Source organism: Corticium candelabrum, chromosome 14 (assembly GCF_963422355.1).
Source record: "Corticium candelabrum chromosome 14, ooCorCand1.1, whole genome shotgun sequence".
Lineage (NCBI taxonomy): Eukaryota > Metazoa > Porifera > Homoscleromorpha > Homosclerophorida > Plakinidae > Corticium > Corticium candelabrum.
Window position 1 is genome coordinate 3,710,851 of NC_085098.1, and position 20,281 is coordinate 3,731,131.

At 38.0% G+C, this 20,281-nt stretch overlaps 4 protein-coding genes across 4 annotated transcripts; 2 read left to right on the forward strand and 2 right to left on the reverse strand.

Moving 5' to 3' along the window:
• The first annotated feature begins 35 nt into the window (after positions 1–35).
• Positions 36–4,323, forward strand: LOC134189652 (alpha-1-macroglobulin-like). Its single transcript, XM_062657998.1, has 14 exons — positions 36–205; positions 261–369; positions 428–656; positions 745–960; positions 1,017–1,068; positions 2,236–2,283; positions 2,356–2,520; positions 2,581–2,712; positions 2,775–2,969; positions 3,029–3,264; positions 3,324–3,416; positions 3,491–3,695; positions 3,765–4,201; positions 4,264–4,323. The coding sequence occupies exons 1-13, from the start codon at positions 67–69 to the stop codon at positions 4,031–4,033; spliced, it is 2,088 nt and encodes a 695-aa protein (XP_062513982.1). The 5' UTR covers positions 36–66; the 3' UTR covers positions 4,034–4,201; positions 4,264–4,323.
• Positions 4,216–5,959, forward strand: LOC134189653 (complement C3-like). The gene is made up of 8 exons (XM_062657999.1): positions 4,216–4,323; positions 4,384–4,499; positions 4,561–4,669; positions 4,723–4,803; positions 4,862–4,967; positions 5,035–5,143; positions 5,206–5,342; positions 5,416–5,959. Exons 1-7 carry the CDS (start codon positions 4,321–4,323, stop codon positions 5,222–5,224), a joined length of 543 nt encoding a protein of 180 aa, XP_062513983.1. The 5' UTR covers positions 4,216–4,320; the 3' UTR covers positions 5,225–5,342; positions 5,416–5,959.
• A 4,254-nt stretch (positions 5,960–10,213) lies between these two features.
• LOC134189680 (prosaposin-like) lies at positions 10,214–13,021 on the reverse strand. Its single transcript, XM_062658033.1, has 3 exons — positions 12,823–13,021; positions 11,375–11,923; positions 10,214–10,682 (listed from the first exon to the last, which is right to left on the reverse strand). Exons 1-3 carry the CDS (start codon positions 12,940–12,942, stop codon positions 10,437–10,439), a joined length of 915 nt encoding a protein of 304 aa, XP_062514017.1. The 5' UTR covers positions 12,943–13,021; the 3' UTR covers positions 10,214–10,436.
• A 1,746-nt stretch (positions 13,022–14,767) lies between these two features.
• Positions 14,768–16,258, reverse strand: LOC134190208 (uncharacterized). Its single transcript, XM_062658646.1, has 2 exons — positions 16,048–16,258; positions 14,768–15,219 (listed from the first exon to the last, which is right to left on the reverse strand). Exons 1-2 carry the CDS (start codon positions 16,186–16,188, stop codon positions 14,935–14,937), a joined length of 426 nt encoding a protein of 141 aa, XP_062514630.1. The 5' UTR covers positions 16,189–16,258; the 3' UTR covers positions 14,768–14,934.
• Between the last annotated feature and the right edge of the window lie 4,023 nt (positions 16,259–20,281).

Here is a 20,281-nt window from a genome sequence, read left to right on the forward strand (position 1 = left end):
TAAATGTCGTTTAGGATTTACTATTTCTTAGATCAATGTTCCAAGGTGGCCAATGAAATTTCAACTATGAAATTTATTGACATTGCAGACAAGATAAAGTTTTGTGCTGCAGAGTACCGAAAGCAACTTAGTGGAAAATCAGAACTAATCAGCACTGCCAAGACCGCACACGATGCTTTTGATTGGCACCGGTGTTGCATGAGAAGTTATTACGAAATTTGCTATTGTTTTACTCACACTAAAAATACATATTATTGTAGATGTCAGGAGAAAGCGATCAATCGTTTATCCAATTAGAAATCATTTCTGGTTGAGGTGGAGATGGTTTTTACCACATAAATGGTTCCAATACTATCGTATCACCAATGGGTTAGATAAAATAGAGGTGTGGTTAATTGATCATGATCTATCATCATATATCTTTTAGTAATCAAACTTCAATTACTAAAGTGGTAAGACTTCCTGGCTCTATCACTGAGTGGTCAATCTACGGTCTGTCTCAGTGTTGTGCTACTGGATTCTGTGTGTCGGAGCCAATTGAAATCACCGTCTTTAAGCCACATTATGTGAAATGTCACTTACCTTACTCTTTGAAGCGTCAGGAACAAGTATCAGTGGCGTGTTCTGTATCCAACTACAACTATTACCCACTGAATGTATATATATATATATATATATATATATATATATAGCCATTTATAATTTGCTATTGTATTTACAGCATAATATATTTTCTGACTCTAGGCTTGTTTTTCAATTCACGATTATTCTACTAATAGTCTTTGCACAAGTTCTGGCATAGGGAACAAGTTTACACCTGTTTGTTCTTACATTCCAAAGTCTGACACAATGACGATACTTATTCCGTTGGTGCCTCTTGAAGTAGGCACGGCAGAGCTGGCTGTTAAGATGCTTACTGTATCAGCTGGAGATATACTAATACAGAATGTCCGAGTTGTGGTAGTGATTCTATGTAATACGGAATCTATCTGTATAATTTTGTGTTTGTTTTGTAGCCCGAGGGTGTTACAAGGAGTTATAGTTATGCAGCGGAACTAGACCCTCAAGGTGTGTCTGCAAATGAGAAAAAATTAAACCAACCAACACACACACACACTGTCACACACAGACACAGACACAGACACAGACACACACACACACACACACACACACACACACACACACACACACACACACACACACACACACACACACACATCTAAAACTGAATTTCAGCTATACCCTCTATGATTTTAGAGCTTGCAGAATAGATCGCCAAGCCGAGCGATTGTGTGGATCTACAGATAAGTTCAACGATTTTAATGAAATCATTCTGAAATACATCAACCCAGTGTTGTCGAGAGCCGTGAACTGGACGTTTACCGCATAGAAGTGTGTTTCTAGGTCTACTGTGTAGAAGTTGCTTTTGGGACAGTTATTTGACATTCTTACGTGTCTCACCCACTGAAGTCGACTTTGAATTTAGAATTGAATTCAGTTCTATGGGATCTTCTTTTGATGTAGCCAGATTTTTTTGTTGGTTATTTCATGTTATTTAGACACTCTAGGAATCCTTCTAATACATCATGTGTTCAGCTTGCGAATGCTTGCTTGAGTCACAGGCCAATTATGTCTCACAGTCATACAACAACACTAGCTGGCAGAACAGTAGTTCGGAAACTTTCAGTTTGATGGCTTTTTATAGACAATTTTATTGGAAAACACCCGTTTCCACCAACAATTGAATCCTGTATACTGGCTGTAACCAATTCCATTATTGTTTTTTTTACAATATTCTTCAGACTTGTGAACGACACTACCCAGATCACAAAATTGATCGACATTCTGTAAGTGATGGTCTTCAATGGAAATGTGAGCTATCTTGTTGCCCACACTAAGAACATTAGTTTTTTCAACACTAATATACTCATATCCCAATTTGCACAAGCCTTATGTGAAGCGTCTAAAGGTTGTTGTAGACAACCAGGAGATCTTGCAATAACAACTAAATCGTCTGCATACATTCCTTCTCCAATCTCAGTTTGGCCTTTCGCACGAGATCGATAAATCATGTACAGTATAAATCGCCTTTAGCTTTGTATTCAAACATGTCACACACACACACACACACACACACACACACACACACACACACACACACACACGCACAACTTCAACTAAACAAACAGGTTGAATTAACACTGTTGCAATAATGTATCTACTGTATATTTTTAGGTCTTAATATGAATGTTAGCGGAGGTTGCAGTCTTCGCCAGAGACCAGGTACTTTTGCATGCTACTATTGAGCTAAACAGTCAAGATGTATCGCCCACTAATCTAAATTTATCACTGTAGATCTGCGATTAGGCAAATGTTTCAAGTCAGTATCTCGAGAGGGCAGTTGCGTAGATCTTATCAAAGACAACATCACAAGGGAAGATTGTTGTATCGGGCGATCTGCCAGTTTTTCGGTAGCTTTTCATAGTGGTAGTAACTGTGAATTGTGTCCGTCAAAGCAAGGTTGCTTTTCTTCTGCAGTAATATTGCATTTAGTATTAAAATCGGAACGTACTTGAATAGAAATACATTTTTGTGAAGAAAAGTGCGCTTGCGCAAACACAAAGCAAAACCGAACGCAAGTCAATTACTTCTACGTTCGAGCGCCGGAGAACTTTGTCGCTGATTCGGAGAAAGCGTGGCTGGGAGTTACTGGTACGTGAATGGATTATATGGCATTGATATTATGATTTAGTTAATCGTTCGTGGTAACACAGGCAAGTACTACTCAATTGAAGAGCACACAGAAAGCAAATTTCAGCATATTCAAGGAATTGAGGATATCCTGAAGTTGCCTGGCTCACACGGAGAAGCCAATATGAAACTCTTTGGTCCCAACTGTGCAACTGTGTCGTTTATGGCTTCCACTAACCCGGGCTCAGAAATACCTTATCTTTCTCGTCTCAAACAAAGTAAGGATACATTGCAGTTCAAGTTGATTTGTACCGCTGTGAATTGATGTTATGCACAGGTTACCAATATCAGTTACGATATCGCAAAAAAGATTCTGGAGGATTTGCTATCTGGCAACATTCTGAAGCGTCTACTTGGTTGAGTTCATTTGTTCTTCGCACCATGTGTTGTGCAAGAAAATTTATACAAGTCGATCCTAATGTTGTCTCTGGCCTTATCAACTTTCTTGGAACTCGTCAAAATGCTTCCGGAAAGATCTTAGAGCCCAGAACAGTGTTTAGTCGAGAGATGTTGGTAAGTACGTATGCGACTTGTTACAGTCGGGTTGGTTGCCTAAATTTGTTGAATTTTAGGGAGGTGTTCAGGAGGATGGTGTGTCAATAACGGCTTACACTATTATGAGCTTACTTGAGTGTTGTAGTCCTAAGGAAAGGCCAATGCTGGTGGTAAAGGCTCATTCTTGGATTTTATATGTAGACCAGAATTTTGTTTGAAGAAGAAATGCATTCTTACTTTGTAGCTCAAAGTCTGTCCTGCTGTCACTTACATGCTAAATGAAGTTCGAGCCAATAGAGTACAGAGACCTTATGCTCAAGCAGTTGTTTATCTGGCATTGCTTAAAGCTTGCAACTATTCTGATTGCGGCATCTGCAAAAGGGAAAGAGTTTGTGATTTTGCTGTTGTTCAAAAACTACGACGTGAACTCTTTAAAAAGTCAAAGATTGGTATAGGGTCACAATTTGTGGTTAGCCGTGATGCTATAAATACCACGTCAGACTTTTGTGTCTGTGTAGGCGAAGATGGGTCCCGACACTGGGAAGCTGACACGTCGGTTGGGAAGGCGTATTGGTATAAACGCCAACCTTCAGCTATCTCTGTAGAAATGACTTCTTACGTTCTTGAAGCCTGTCTCGATGTGTCTGACTGCCAATGCGCAGCATCAGTTGGCAAATGGCTCAACAGCGTAAGGAACTCACAGGGTACTTTTATATCAACTCAAGTAATACAGTCTTTACATATTTCAATGAATCTTTTGTGCCAATTTGTAACTATGACGATTTAGGATACTGTTGTGGCTTTGAACGCTCTGGCGAAGTTTGCCGCTGGATGCAACGTGACTGTTAGGCATCCTCCAGATCTCTGCGTGACAGTGACCAGCTTGAATAAAAATAGGGTTGTTCGAAATTTTACTATCAACGCTGAAAATGCTGCACTCACACAGCGCGTTCAGGTGAAACAATTTTATATGTTATTGCATTACACTTATATACGTATAAGTGAGTGGTGAGTCAGATTCCAATAAATGACGTCTACAAAGTGGAAACTTGCGGCACTGGCTTGGGACAAGCTATGGTGAAATACACTGATGATATTAGTTCAAACGTCTCATGTATTGTGTCTGTGTTTGATCAGATTCATGTCGAGTACAACATTCCTGAGACTGAATTCGAGCAGTGTGCATTTAATCTCAGCGTTCAAGGCTATGTAAACAAAGAATCTAAAGGAGCAGAAATTCAGTTTTGTGCAGAGTAAATTGCCTATGACAAAGGTTGATATAGAAGTTCTAATTGTTGTTTTCATCAATTTGAGATATTTGGGAAATAATTGCACAAACATGGCTGTAGTTGAACTAGAGATGCCTACAGGATACCGCGCGTGTGAATCGGAATATAGAGAAAATCCTCTTTGTCTTAGAGATGTAAGGCATTCGTCCGTTTGCAAGTTTATGTCGTGTCTGTTTTGGTGTTGCAGATACTGTTGGCTAAAGGGAAAAGCCTGAAATTGGATAAATATGAAATTACTGATAAATCAGTTATGTTTTACTTTGAAAAGGTTTACCACATTTTACAATACAGCTACGTCAAGAATATATGAATTTATTCTATGGCAGCTCTGCAACGACAAAGATACATGCATCAAATTTTGGGCTCACAGAGAGTTTGAAGTAGTTCATTCTTTGCCTGTTAGCATTAGAGCTTATGACTACGACGAGCCATGTATAACCCAAATATTTGCAGAACAATGCGTATTTTGTTTAGTAACATAATCTGTTTATCAATTAAGCTGAGGAATGCACTCAGTTTTACACATTAGATAATGGACATTCGGAACTCTCATTGCTTTGTGATGATAGCAACAAACAAAGATCAGCCAGTCTGTGTATGCGGAGGAGGTACAAAGCTAACAAATATTTCTATTTATATTTACACTTATCGCGTAATGTTTTCAATGTAGGTCGATGTCCCAAACTTGAGACGATTCATAACAGACTGTGTAACGCTTGTATTTTCCATCATTACGTCTACAGAGTTCGAGTGATAAAAGCAGTTTACAGCAACGGATGGATGCAGTATAAAGTCAAAATTGTAGACGTAAGTCTGTGTTTACATGTCATGTAAACTTGCGTTTTTGTAAATTAAATTTTAATAAATTACTGCTGTCTAGATTTTAAAACCTGGAAGTTATCATGTGAGACCGGGTGATAAACTAAGTCTGTGGCTACTTGCCATTTGCCAAAAAGAGTTTCTGTTAGAACAGGGCAAAGAATATCACATCCAGGGAATAGATGGTTATAAGCTAATTCTTGATCACAACTCTCTGGTTGAGCCGTGGCCGGAAAAGACAAGTGCTGAATGCCGGGCACAGCTGAAAGAGACATGTATTAAGAAACCGTGTTTAAAGTACAAGAACAAAAATGACCGTCATTTATGTGAAAAGGAACGTGAAGTCAAATGCAAACCAAAGATCAAAACGCAGTGTAATGACTTTGATCGTTACGTTGCACATATAAAAGAAGGCGCTATTTGCGAAATCCGTGACATATGTGAGCAGATGTCTTGAATGTCTTTGTAATTGAACTTGAAGATTGTGGAGACTTGCATGATACGTGTGTTTGATTATCGATTGGTTGGTTTCTAGCTATGATTGATCATTTGGTTCTATCAAGCAAATACGATTAGTTTCAATTTAAAAAGTAGAGTTAAACGTATGTGTTGTAGAGGAGGATATGGTACGCAATGTTGTGAGAACAACGCAACATGCATGCAGCATTTGAAATATAACTGCAGTACTTGTCATTTATATGTCTACGGGGTAGCAAGTTCTGTAACTTACTTTTTACAAAACATCATTTTCTTGCTGTGAAACAGACGTTTTGTAATAACAGAAATGTTTGAATGAAAAGTTGGAAACCAGATCAGCTAATATCCGGGTAACTATAAACATCTATTGTAGTTTGTTTTCTTTCAGAATGCTTCGCATTTGTATTTCTTAACACTGACAATTTGTACCCGCTGAGACGACAAGTAGGGCAAGGTCGAACAGTATATTAAGAACCGTTGTTTAATTAATCAAACTTAAAGATAAATTAAGTTTTGTGGTAATTTCCATTTGCAAAGCAAAGCTCCAGTTGCAGAAAGACATTAAATACCAAGTTCAAGACAATACAGTAACACTTTTGTTCTGGATCACAATAATTATTCGAATGTCAAACCGTGACCAGAGACGACAGGTAAAGAATACCAAGCAAAATGAATCAAATACAGCTGTAAAAATAAGGAAAAGAAGACCACTAAATATTGCAAAAAAAGATTGCAAAACCAAATGCAAAAACTATTACCAATTTGATACGTTTTCAAGCTAAAAACCGTTGGAACATGCGAATCGTACAACATAATATTATGTGGTTAGTAAAGGAGCTTAGCTTTGAAGACTGAAGAAAGACTGTTGCTTAGCTGTTCTTTTACAAAATTCGTTAATCGTTTGGCGTATGGCAGAGTTAAGATTTTGCTATAACTGATCGCTTGAATAGTCAAACCTTTTAACCTCTAGAGTAAATCCATTCCATAAAACAATTGCTGTTTTTATTTTATTTATCTTTATATTTTTGTAAAATTGTCTTGTGATTTTTATCTGTGTGTTCGTGCATCTCGAGTTGTTCATAGCTGTATGTCGTTTGCACCAGATTCTTGTGGGCAATCCAAATATGTATTAATATATCATGATTGCAAAACCTCAAATGCAGAACCGAGGATCCCGCCCATAATTCTAAACAAAAGTGCTGCTATAGATTTTGCATGTCCTTCATATCCCGGATGCGGTACCACTAACTCCCGTATACGATACCGTCACTCTCAATCAAGATCCCGTATCTCCGCGGAGCCAAGGCGGACTACTTGCACTAAACACGAGCTAGTGGAGCAAGTAAAGAGTCATGGGATTGGTCTGTCTAGAGAACTGGTTCCACCTTATAACGTGCTTTTGCAGATGATACGCAAATCAACAACGGTAGGTTCTCGAATTCTGGAGGTTTTCCAGAAGCTCTACATTTCTATAATTAGTAAGACAATAAAAGAGAGTTTGTCATGACTAAGAGCGTTCGTTATGATTGTTGTCACACTGTCTTGTAACATGTTTTTTGTACATTAAATCGTAAGATACGTATTACTTTGACAATAACTAGCAGTTCAAACTATATAATCAGCCAACATCAGAAATGTTACAAATTAATGCTTGCTAGGAGTGCTATCAAAATGCTGCATTAACTAATTGTCTGCAATAGCTATAACAAATAGTGTATGTTACAAGGTCTTGTTTATAGCAACTAAAAAATGCGTTCGTATTTAAAGTCTAGTACAATAACTTCCACTATATAATTTTAAAATATTCAGCAGACGGTATTTCCAACATCCTTGACAGATATTTTAGATAGCTGTAACTTAACTAATTTGTATCAATATGCAATCGTGATGGCTGTTTTATTATTAAACCATCGGCATTTTGACGATAAACGACACATATACTATTTGAAATTGTAAATGTCTCTGAATGTATCTGAACTATACAAGCCACACTTCTAATATATTGATGCTGGGAATAATATGTTGCAGTTGGGCTCAGGCAGATTTCTTCCAATTGAACTCTAACCGACAGACGGTTTCTTACGTTACTGTTATTTCAGACACGAATTTGTAATATCATTTAGAGTTTAAGGTAATTCCTATTATTTTGAAGTCGTTCGAAGCTTGTCTGCAAAGGCAAATAATGTTAGTAGCGACGCTACTGGTTTCCTAGCGACGTTCCTCGGCAGTAACCTTTTTGAAAACGACCAAATCTCTACATTAATTGTTAGAAAATATGCGTTTGTGTATCTTTGCAACTTTACATACGCTCACGTGCTATGGGGATTTCCAATCGCGGATCACACCGCGCAGACTAATTAGTTGCACGACGAAAGGCAAAACGACAAGTTGTGTCTGACCAGAACTCATCTCGCATTTCTTGACGATCAAAATATCACACTACGCGATAAATATATAGAGTCTACTCAGATTGGCAGTAATTAGCTAAAGAAGCACTTAATGGTAGGCAAGCTGGTCCGGATTTCAGTTCTATATCTAGTTGGAGATGCAAATGATATGCTACATTGACTCCTCAACTTAGCAGATATCAGCACAAACAACTGGTCTAGATGACGTTTGCAAACAACCGCTAAAACAATAAACTACTTTATACGTACAAGTTTATCTAAGGACGTCATACTTATCACGCACTTGGCAACACCAAACATTTAGCTGTAAACAAGCAAGACTTTACCAGAAATGATTAGAAAGACGCTTGACCTAAGGAATGAGCTGGATATATTAGTATGACGTTAACTGGAGGATTGCTTTTTAGCACATGCCGACAAACACCCAGATATACAAGCAAGCGCAGTTCACTTGGATTGACAGTCAGTTGAGAAGAGCCAAAGCAGTTGAGAGAGCTAGTGATGCTGACATCTGTGCACATCAGCCGCTGCGGTTTTCGTTTCTTTGCTGTTGTCAGTAGCAGCTCAAGCAACAAAGAGTACTTCAGATAACGTAGGAATATTTATTTCTTATTTTTCATTTTATTTCTTTTTACAACTTGTTTAATTAATTAATTAAATGATGCACTAACACTAGTGTGTCAGACAAAAGTTTCTGTTACATTTAAAGTACTCTCTATCTACTGTGTAACTAGTAGATGGAACACAAGGTGAGAAAGATGATCGTGGCGAAACGGGAGCTCAAGGAGAAGAAGGTGCAAGTGGCAAAATGACCAAAACGAGCTATGGGAATAAAAGACGGAAAGGAGATTGGGAGAGAGAGGAGAAAAAGGAAAGGCGACACAGCTACTAAAAACTGAAAGCATTGCGTTCGGAAAAGAGAGGATGACAAAAACTCCGAACTTATTCAGGTAGATTTTTACTACACCATTGCTCTTTATGGATGCTTACATTGTCATGCATTTGTCATATTACTTAGTATCATATTACGTAGGAATGTCGATTTCAGAAAAAAGAACGGACACACTGCACTGCACGTGTCATATGCGGGAAATCTGCGTATCTATTTTGCAAATTGTTGTTTTCGTTGGTTTTGACATTTAATGATCAAGAGTGTACAGGACCCATGACAATTGACGTAGTATATTTTATACTCGTGCAAATAACAACATTCATCGTCACAGACAAATTAAAAGTTACTGTGAGAACATTCCAGCAGGTGACGTCAGAGTTGGTTTCATGTTGGGAAATGTTCCGGTTCCGGTGTGGCAGATGTTCACTTTGGCTAGAACTCCGTGCCTCGAATAACGATAGCAGAGATACCACCAGCTTAGCAGTAACTTTGGCGACTTCAAACTAACCTTTTGATTTTGCCTAAGGCATTTCTAAGCTTTTGCAAGACTTAATATCTATAGAGGCAGTTATGCATGTGCAATGTATACGAGAGCGTTTTTCCGCTTTGCTCGGTATACTATAATTTTAGTGCAGGATTTTTTGGTATCGACCATGCTGTTTAGTTGACATCGACAATTTTGCGTGTACTCTATCTGTCTCTAGAAGATGGAAGTCACCAACAAAGAACGCTTACCTTTTAATTGGCCAAAATGATTTAAGTGTGACCTTACGAATAGTCTTTCGTGACGGCTTTTGCTGCTTTGAATCAGTGCCGTTTCATAGCCTGTTTTAGACACATGCCAGGATAATCTTATCACGGATACGGCAATGCTTTAACTATAAGAAAATTCGGAGGCTAGGCTACTTCTTATAGCTGTCGTTGTTACAGGTTGCACAGATCCATGCACTTAGCGCACAAACCATTTACTGTACTGCATGCCCAGCATTTGCCAATAAACTAGAGAAGGCCACCGAGTGTCAAGCTCATAATTTTTACCCGTGCCTGGCTACGCCACTGGATCATGAACAAATTGTCAATAATTTTCTTTTCTATTCTATTTTTGTTGCTTTTATCTATCTATATTGTTCAACAAGTCGTTTACATCAACACAATAAACAGATTCATACTTGACTACTATCACCAAGTCACGCACGCGAGTATCATCTACCTAAGAGATCTCTCCTATCTCTAATTAGCTAATAGCCACTTTCATGCAACGTGTCCTTTTAGCGACTATCACGTGATTTTTTTAGTTTCGTCGCTCTATTTGTTCTCGAAGCTGCAAATCTTTAGTTCTTTGCACGCCTCGTTTTTGCCAATCTCCTTGGCGACGAACTTGGCGAGAAGCGGCTCGTACCCGTTCACAATATCGTCGCACATTTCGGCCGTATATCCGGGCATACGGGAACAACTTTGTTTCACTTCCTCTTTGATTCCTTCCATCGTCTTCTGTCTTGAAATAATCTCTTCGAGCATCGACATTAACATCTCGCAGGCATTGCATAGCGGCTTGAAAAAAGTAAACAAAGACATTTTGAATTATCTAGACGTCGATTACTCTAGACCACCATTCGCTGCATATTAGGCTTGCGCGCATGTTCTTTTGGAGCCGTTTCTAGTTGGCCTTATCGCCATTGTTACGCATTGTGCTTGTACATACGTTAGTTTCTAATTATGCCACAAATGTCGGTTTTTAGTTAAAATAATTTAAAATGCATCTGCATCAGCTCCTTTGAAAAACGCTTCTATAAAATCATTAGTGTTGTCTGTCGGTTAATTATTATTATTACCGTTTAAAAATGTTTATCCTGTTGTTACCATTAGACGATGTTGCTCCCGTGTGTGTGTGTGTGTGTGTGTGTGTGTGTGTGTGTGTGTGTGTGTGTGTGTGTGTGTGTGTGTGTGTTTGTGTGTGTGTTTGTGCGTGTGTTTGTGTGTGTGTGTGTGTGTGTGTGTGTGTGTGTGTGTGTGTGTGTGTTTGCTTGTTTGTTTGTGTGTGTGTGCGTGTGTGTGTGTGTGTGTGTGTGTGTGTGTGTGTGTGTGTGTGCATGTGCTGTGTGCGCCGTGCGTGTGTGCATGTGTGCGTGCGTGCATATTTTGTGTGAGATAACGCACGCTTCCATGTCATGCACTTGAAGAAAAGTCTCAGACGAAAAACAACAAATGTTGGCCTCCACCGCAATAATTAAGTCTAAACATACCAAGGATTCTTTCGTTCTCTCAGCAATGCTGCAGAGTTTGGGATCAAAACCCGCACACACGTCTCGTGCATTCCTTGCAACAAAATTCGACCTTCTCGATCGGTCCCGACCGATCCAGTGTGTGACGCCACTGCAGATCGCTCCTGCAGGACCCGGAAGATGATTACATATCGGTTGCAAAACGCTCGGATCGAAGCCACGGGTCTGTCGCTTAGCTGCCGTCGTCTGCAGCGACTTGACCGTGAACTCGCACGCCGTACAGTTGACCGTGTCCTTCACGTTTCTCGTCGTCCACCACGACGAGCAGAATCCGAGATCGGAGCAGACGTGGTCGAGATCAACGTCATTGACGATTTTCTCGGAGATCGACTGGATGAGCAACTTGCACGGCGCGACGAGTATATTGTGAAACGTCTCGCAAGTCTCCTCCAGGACCTTGCTGACGGCTCGTTCGTCTCGTTCGTCCTTGATGATCACGTCGACCCCTTTGATCAACGTATTGCAGAGGCTGCAGCTTCCCGGGACGGAACGTGTGTCGAGGCTGGGTGTCTGCACAAAAATAATTCAATGAGATTGACGAAAATGCGTTTGCTAATGATCGATAGTGAAATTTTGAGACCGCGGAATTTGCTAATTCGATTGTTGTAACAGATTGTACATTATCAACATCAACATATTGAGTAATTAAAGTCAGGGGGTGGAGCGACTTGCAAAATGGGGCTGAACATGAAAGGGCATCGGAGTACATGAACTACGAGGGTATAGTTTGCTTACAGAAATAAACGTTGTACTCAAAGTTGGAAATGCCCGAGCCTCTGTCGTCCCTCCACTTACCAGCCCCGCTCCTGATAATTATAAGTTATAAATTTTAAACTGTGTGATGTAGCAATTTTCGTTGTTGTAACCAGATTGTGCGTTTACGCCTTTAACAGATTAAGCAATAAAAATTGTCTATAATTTTTTGAAAGTGTGCGATCGGTCGTTGCAACAGAGTGTTCGTTATCACGATCTACAAATAATTTCAATTTGTATTGAGCAAGTTTACTGTCAGTATCGTTAGATATAGACTGCTTTTCTCTCTCACTCTATAAAATGCATGCACAGTAAATGGTTAAATAGTATATACATCTTTGAAGACAGACGAGACACGAGTTAGATAGATAGATATCTAGAGATATAAATATAAAATTGATCATGATCACAATTATATTTCTACAGGCAACCCTATCAGCCTGAGGTTGGTCACTTTAGAAGTCCTGCACGCTACGAGAGAACAGATATAGTGTAGAGTATAGAAAAACGTAAAACTAAGTGTAATTGCTTAACTCAAAGTTAAAATACAAGTTTTTAACTAGAGACAACGATAAAATGAACCAGTTGGAAAACACCAACTTTTACTTGGTATACTTGTGTTCTCGTTAGCTATGAGTGTGTCAATGTCTTCTTACATGAAGTTTGAACGGAAACAGTGGCTTTTCATCTGGAAACGGAAGCACTCGTTTCGCAGTTGGAGAAGAAGTAGCTGTTGTTCCAAGTCCGATGAGAATGACAAAGAGTTTTGTGTTCATGATGCTCTTTGTCTTGTATTTGCTGCACCTCTACGCTGCTGTCTTGGGCGACTCACACCTGTCTTCCTGCACAGCAGCAAATGAAGCACATGCGAGCTTGCTGCGGCTGAAATAGATGAAAGACACGCGTGCATGTTGAAATGGTGATTACAACACAACGTTTGACGGATTCACGGATATGTGGAAACATGCATTAACTGGCAGTTTCATACAATATCATTTTCAGTGTTATATTCAGTATCACACGCTTAACTAACAGTCTAATCAAGTAATGGCGTTTGCAGGTCACGTGTTCACGGGTTATCTAGAGCGAGCAGAACAAAGTGCACATTATAACTAATGCGTGCGCCAGTAAATTCATAAGACAAGCTTTGCATTGGCAAGAAATCCGTTTACGATTGTGTACTTTAGAGACTTTCATGTACATGTCAATGGAAGCCCTTGTAGCATTAGAACAATCGGTTTTCAACATCGAGATTACGTCGACGTTGTGTCTTTCAGTAATTAAAGTCAATTTGATTAACAAAGTGACACTCTTAATGGACGAAACTATGTCCAAAATCTAGATAAGTTTGATACTAGAACACAAAGCTGAAACTTGGAAGGAGAAAGTATGCCAAAGTTAATTAATGAATTGTTTAGAAATGCCTAAAAATGTATTGATGCAACATAGATATTACAATTTCAGCTTCTGTAAACGTGTAAACTAGAATAGAACGTGGTCTAAATTTGCTTTGGGTGTATTTGATTAGCACTTTCTAGAAAGAAAAATTTAAAGGAAATTAGCTAATGAGAGTGAACTTTCTCTTATGTAGTCTAGTCTGGAAAGGCTTTCCATGCACCTTCCAGCCGGAAGATAGTTGAAAAAGATCACGTGATTTGAAGTCACGAAAGTAATATTGCAAAACTTTTATATGAAATGCAAAGTGGATGAGTTTGTTTACAACGCTTTCGTTCATTTGCCTTTACGATGATCTAAATATATACACGGTAAGGTTGGAAATCATAATGGCATTCGAACAACGAAACTCTGAGGCTATACGGTCTTGAATCGGGGCCGTACAGTACACGAAGATCTGCGTTCTCGTTGATTCGTGGCTTAGTACTCTCAATACGTGCACTCAGTTTTCGATCGTACAGATCTTTGGTCGTGTGAAGTCTATTGCATGACGTTTTATCGCAGCGTTTCTTCTATCACTTGAAACTAAAACTAGCTACACTCTAAATTATTTACAATTCTTGCTATTTTTTATTTTAGAATTCATTTATTAACTAACACAAGTTGCTTTAAATTAAAATTAAATTAAATAACATATATTTTTAAATTTTATTTTTATGCACAATTAATTAAAAGCTAATTTCTATCAATCAATTTTACGTGTACTTTAGCAACAAAATAGCTAACTAGACAACAATTACAGTAATAGAATATATTAATTAATTGTCTAAATTTGTAATACTTTTATTACTACAATTTTACCTTGGTTTTCGGAAGGCTTGTGTAAAACAGAGCCATAGTTACTGCTGTAGTTCAATATTTAAAAATGTAAAAATTTACAAATTTAAAAATTTTTAAATTAACTAAGTTACATGTTAAACATATGTCTAACATAGTAAACATGAATATGTAACATTAAATATGTAACATTTACATATTTAAACTAAATTTTAGTAGAAAATAAATTTTTATTTATGCATCTAGCTTGACGTCAATTAAGTTTAAACAGTCCAACGACAATCGCATGCAACAACAGAACGCGTCGAATATGATTGTAATGTAGCAAGAAAAATTATTATACTAATTTGGAAGCGACAACTTTGCAGTGACAACATCCAATTTATCTGTACGACAACACGTGCGCGCGCGCGCACACACACACACACACACACACACACACACACACACACACACACACAATTGTATACTACACATGCATCTACTACCAACTAGCAAAACCAGTTCAAATTTGTCACTCTTGTTTGCAAACATAATTAAGTGCGTTTGCCACACACATTCTCGCAAAGTACGTTTTCGTTGATTATGCTTCCTAGAAGCTCTTGTACGTTCCCAGCGGTATTCTCTAGAAGCGTCAGGCATCGTTTTCGGAGAGAAGAAGGCACACTTTGACACAATTCAACGAATGTCTCTTTCGTCGACCGACTAGTTGTCGCAGATCGAGCAAACCATAAGTATCCTCTCGCAACTGTCTTACAGGTTTTGCAAACCGATGTATCTCCGCTCATTCCTCTTCGTGCCATTTCAGCTTCAGAAAACGACTATAAACATACATTTATAGATAAATTCTATTTTTATACGTTTGTGTATTTATAGATGTGCAAATAAACTATTTTTATTAAAAGAACAATTTGCTATACGCTTTCCCAACTATTTTTATTTAAATTGTAAAGGATAGTTAGAAATATATTTATTTTTAATATATAATATATTATATATTAAATATAATAAATATATTATATATAATAAATAATATATTTAATATATATTTTATTTATTTATTTATTTATTTATTAAACAAACGATTATAAGTATAGGTCACCATACAGTAATTATACGATAAATTATTTATACCATAGTCACGTGACTTGTATAAGTATATTATATAAGTGACTTGTTGCACACTTGACGTACACTACAGTACAGTACGTCATATACTGTACACCATCTCAATACGCGCACGTGACTGGTTACACGTTACGTGACCATAACCTAATTAAATTAAATTTTATAAGTTAATTTTTATTTAGAAAACAAAATGTTTTGTAATTATAATTTTACATTGACGTGAAACTTTAAAACAACTGTATATATTTTGTCTTGTATTTCTGTTGTTACTAATCAATGCAATGCACAACCATAGGCAACGTCAAAACAACAGTATATGCAAGCAGAGTAAAAATAATTTATTATGCAATTTGTTGCAAAATAATTAGTTTAACAAAAATTTAATATACGTTAATGTCATTCAAGTAAATTATGCATTTTTAATGTATTAATGTTAAGCAAGATTTGCGAAAAACAATAGAAAACTGCAACTATTCAATTAAATTGTGACAATTAATTAGCTAATTAGTACGCATGTGTACCTTTGTCTTGTTAACAAAATTTAAAAAATCTTCCAGTTTGAAGTTGTCAACATAGTTGTTTAGTGATGCTTCGACAGATGGTTTCGTTGCCATGCAAACGAATGCAAGCACAACGACGGCTGCCCTCACAAAGTGTCTCATCTGGCCTCGACTTTTTCTCTGATGACTCCTTAGATTCTCTTGTAGAGATCTAGTTGAGAAGCTCAATGATCACAAGCTCGACGACAACTGAAGAAGAGACTCTGAACGAGTTGGCTTAAATAGATAGAAAACATTGTGTGATGAAAGATGGTTGTGAATCTTTCTCTAGAGTTCGCGAAAGTCGGTAATGTGTCCTCCAGGCGTCTTGTTAAAATTTCGTTATTGCATAAATTATGGACTCAGTAAGTGTGGTGTTCACACACTCCGTTGCGTTATCTGTTTTCGATGGTATTTATATCTTGAAAGTTAGCTTCTATTGCAGCAACTAAACACTGAGCAATACTGAGTTACCGATTGCTATCGTAATGCCTTATTGTACATTGTGGGAACACGAAACGAACACGATTTTTGAGTTTGCATATGTGCCCACAGTGAGATTTCGTGCAGCTGTTACATACTCACGTGATTGGCAACTACATGGCAGACCCAGATACGGAATTTTTCGAAAAAGAGAGTCCAGTTGTATTATTAGCCACGCCCATAGCAGCTAAGTCTGTATGTGACCTACGGAACCAGCAAACTCACTTCAATATGTCTTAGGGTTAATTTCTTAACATAATTCAGTAGATATAATTATAGATATATTTGTTTAGAATTGAACGAATTAAGCATCTATCAAAACAATAAGGTACGTTTATTTTGTTTACAGTGGTTAAAAGTCGTGTTTTAGGGGACTAGAAGCCCTCGATTTATAGATTGCTACTGAGGTGGGCGTGTCTTTGAAGAAGAGGGGATCCGGACTCCCAGGACTCCTTACCTCTATCCGCCTAAGCATGGTGCAGACGTACTTGTACGGTTCTGTGCTTCTTTTGGAGTGAGTAAATTGTTAAGGCATAAAGTTCATTGTTGTTGCAACTGTCTAGATGCTTTGATCAATCTGAAATGTGCATGCTTTCGATGTTCCTTAATTAATTACGCACCTAAAAGTAACAATAAATTATCCACTTAGAATTGCTGTTGCACTGAACAGTCGTGTAATTAATCTCTGTGTCTGTTGAAAGCTATTGTCAAGTTGGAGTGTAGATGCCGAGTGGTGACTTTGAGCAGGGTAGCAATCTTGTAGGTGAAGACGACGTTAGGAACTAGTAGAATGTTAGATGAAATATTAAGGTTATGTATTTTTGATGTAGATTTTAATAGAAACTAATAGGGTATCTACAATATTAATTAATAGTTGTCACAGGCTAGCTCAGGCACGCACACACATACGCGCATGCGTACACATAACGCGCGCGCGCGCGCGCGCGCGCGCGCACACACACACACACACACACACACACACACACACACACACACACACACACACACACACACACACAACTATCTGACTTAAAGGTGATATGATCTTACGCGAGACCAACATATAGTAAAACAAAAATCTCTGCAGATGTCGTGTAGTTTTCTCATATAAAAGCTCGACTTTTTCATTTTGCCATCTAACAAGGACTCTACAGCGAGAAAACATATACTTGTGGTCACAGTCTGTTGCAATGATCAGCTCTGAATCTTTCTCATTTCTGGCTGCAATTGCTTGCATGAGCTTTGTACTGCCTCTCGATAATATATACAACTTCATGGGTACTTGTAGTATAGTCGAAATTTTGTTATATGAGGTTTTGCTTAGCTAAAGTTAGGGAGAACCTTAACTTAATTAAAAGTGATTCGCCTTTTTCTAGCAGTCGTTTAATTAATATATGTGAGTGCAGATATACATATATCATATTTGTTCAAGGAAAATCGACGTTGTTGTTCATACCTCACGTATGTGCCAGTAAACTAAAGAAAAATACATCGAGAAAGCAAATTATCACAACAGTTTACAAAGTACTGGTACTTTACTATACATAACTCAGCACATACCGTGTGTGTGTGTGTGTGTGTGTGTGTGTGTGTGTGTGTGTGTGTGTGTGTGTGCGCGTGCGTGCGTGTGTGTGTGCTTGCGTGCGTGCGTGCGTGCGTGCGTGCGTGCGTGCGTGCGTGCAACTTTGCTGTTTTGTTGAAGGCTTTAGGCAGAGAGTTGACCACCGACACAGTACTTGCCGCAAACAAAATACTCAACAAGACGATTTTGGTGTTAATCACTGAAGTCTTCTTCACAACGACACGAAACACTTTGCCTGTCTAGACATGCAGGCTGGCCATACAAAGCCACATGCAATCGACCGAGATGATCTCATATCAAAAATTTACTGAATCAAGTTAGAGAGATGGAAGCCGCGTGGTACTAATATTACAATACAGCAAAACGTTAATTTCTGAAAGTCAAACACTAGTGCCATTAGCTATATGGTGCAGTACAGGTTAGAGAGACACTTAGCAGAAGAAGTAAGTCGAAGGCTATCAGTCTTTCCTAGCAGCTACATTGGTATTCTATATTTGTATATCTAGACAGAGTTAATAAAAGGATCTACAATAAAAGGCATATAAAGCGTACAAAGTAAAGAACTTGTCAGGTGCAATCTAGTTTCTATAGCAAGACTAGACTGTCGCTATTATTTCAAAAAAAGCTAGCCACTGCTTTGCATGTAGGAGCTAAATGCACGACATCGCGTTTTAGTATACAGTCGTGGAGAACCTGTCTACTACGCGGTATCAACATCACACACACTTACACTGACATCAGGATTGTGTGAAAGCTTTGACTCAACAGCTGAGAAACGTGTGCTTGCATGGTTAGTATACGCGAGCCTACACACCTACACACACACAGACACATACACACACTCTCTCTCTCTCTCTCTCTCTCTCTCTCTCACACACACACACACACACACACACACACACACACACACACACACACACACACACACACAGTGACAGTCACCCACACCACTTTCAAGCAGATTTATACTAGAATTAATAATGGCGCAGACTCATACACTTGCTTATACTTAAATAGTTTTTATTAGAAGATTACGCAAATTCTATGCTATTTCAGCACTGTCATAATTTTACATATTCTTTATCACAAACAACATCTAATCTAAAACGTTACATAACAGCAAAGCAACAAAAAGCAACAACAATCTAAATTTGTCGATAATTGTTTGCACATATGAGAGTACAGCAGCCAGTAATAAATTTTGTTCCATGTAAAGTAAATTCATAGCCATGGATCAGTTGAACATAGTCTTTTCGTCAGCAGCAGATGAAGCAAAGTCATTAGACACAGAATGATTCTAATAATAAAAACGAAGTTTTAAAACACATTTTTAGTAATCTATTAGAAATACTTATAGTACAAACGTAATGTTAACCAAGCAAAACAACGATAAACAAAAATGGATTTTCTTACTAGAGACGCTTTGCCTATTAGTGATCTTGCACGAGAATAAAATGGGAAACCATAACTCTTGCAGATGTCGTGTAGTTTTCTTAACGACCAACTTGGCTGCTTCGTTTTGTCATTTATGGACTCTACGACGTCGTAACATTCTTGCTTTTGTTCTGGTGGCTGTAAGTCACAGTCCTTTCCAGTGATCAGCTTCAATAAAATTGACATTTTTTGCGTATACTTTGCAAATACTTTACAAACGGTGCTTGTAATTGAGGCTTGATCACTTAGTGTCGCCGATCGTCGTTGTTTGTTGTTCTCTCTCGGGCAAAAGTAATTGACTTCACAAATGTCACGAGGGTCGTAATAGAATTTCGCGATGCGAATCATTTCTTGGATACCTACTTTTACTGGCACTTGTAATACGGTTCCCATCCCATTGTCCAAATCACGTTCAAGAAGCTTAATCAAAACATCAGACGTGATGATCTTTGGCAACTGTTTTTCAAAGAACCTTCCGATAGCCATACATATATCACATTTGTTCATGGAAAATCGACGTTGCTGTTCATATCTTACGTATACACCATTACGCTAAACAATATGTTGAAAAATACATTAATACATAAAGTATCAAACTTACTTATTATGATTAATTAATTGATCAGTTTATTACCATCCTACGCTACGTCTATTTACAAGCGAGTACAGTGCACTAGAGACTCTTATTGAAAACGTTACTAAGTTGAAGCGTTTTAC

Excerpts from the sequence above, each read along its gene's own strand:
- LOC134189652 (XM_062657998.1), top strand. The coding sequence starts at position 67 with ATGAAATTTATTGACATTGCAGACAAGATAAAGTTTTGTGCTGCAGAG. Across the intron at positions 2,284-2,355 it reads CAGTCTTCGCCAGAGACCAG|ATCTGCGATTAGGCAAATGT; the intron begins GTACTTTTGCAT and ends TTATCACTGTAG. Across the intron at positions 2,713-2,774 it reads AGCGTGGCTGGGAGTTACTG|GCAAGTACTACTCAATTGAA; the intron begins GTACGTGAATGG and ends GTGGTAACACAG.
- LOC134189653 (XM_062657999.1), top strand. Across the intron at positions 4,500-4,560 it reads GAAATTCAGTTTTGTGCAGA|ATATTTGGGAAATAATTGCA; the intron begins GTAAATTGCCTA and ends CATCAATTTGAG. Across the intron at positions 4,968-5,034 it reads TTATGACTACGACGAGCCAT|CTGAGGAATGCACTCAGTTT; the intron begins GTATAACCCAAA and ends TTATCAATTAAG.
- LOC134189680 (XM_062658033.1), bottom strand. The coding sequence starts at position 12,942 with ATGAACACAAAACTCTTTGTCATTCTCATCGGACTTGGAACAACAGCT. Across the intron at positions 11,924-12,822 it reads TGTTTCCGTTCAAACTTCAT|ACACCCAGCCTCGACACACG; the intron begins GTAAGAAGACAT and ends ATTTTTGTGCAG. Across the intron at positions 10,683-11,374 it reads AGAGAACGAAAGAATCCTTG|CCGCTATGCAATGCCTGCGA; the intron begins GTATGTTTAGAC and ends ACTTTTTTCAAG.
- LOC134190208 (XM_062658646.1), bottom strand. The coding sequence starts at position 16,188 with ATGAGACACTTTGTGAGGGCAGCCGTCGTTGTGCTTGCATTCGTTTGC. Across the intron at positions 15,220-16,047 it reads ATTTTGTTAACAAGACAAAG|TCGTTTTCTGAAGCTGAAAT; the intron begins GTACACATGCGT and ends GTATGTTTATAG.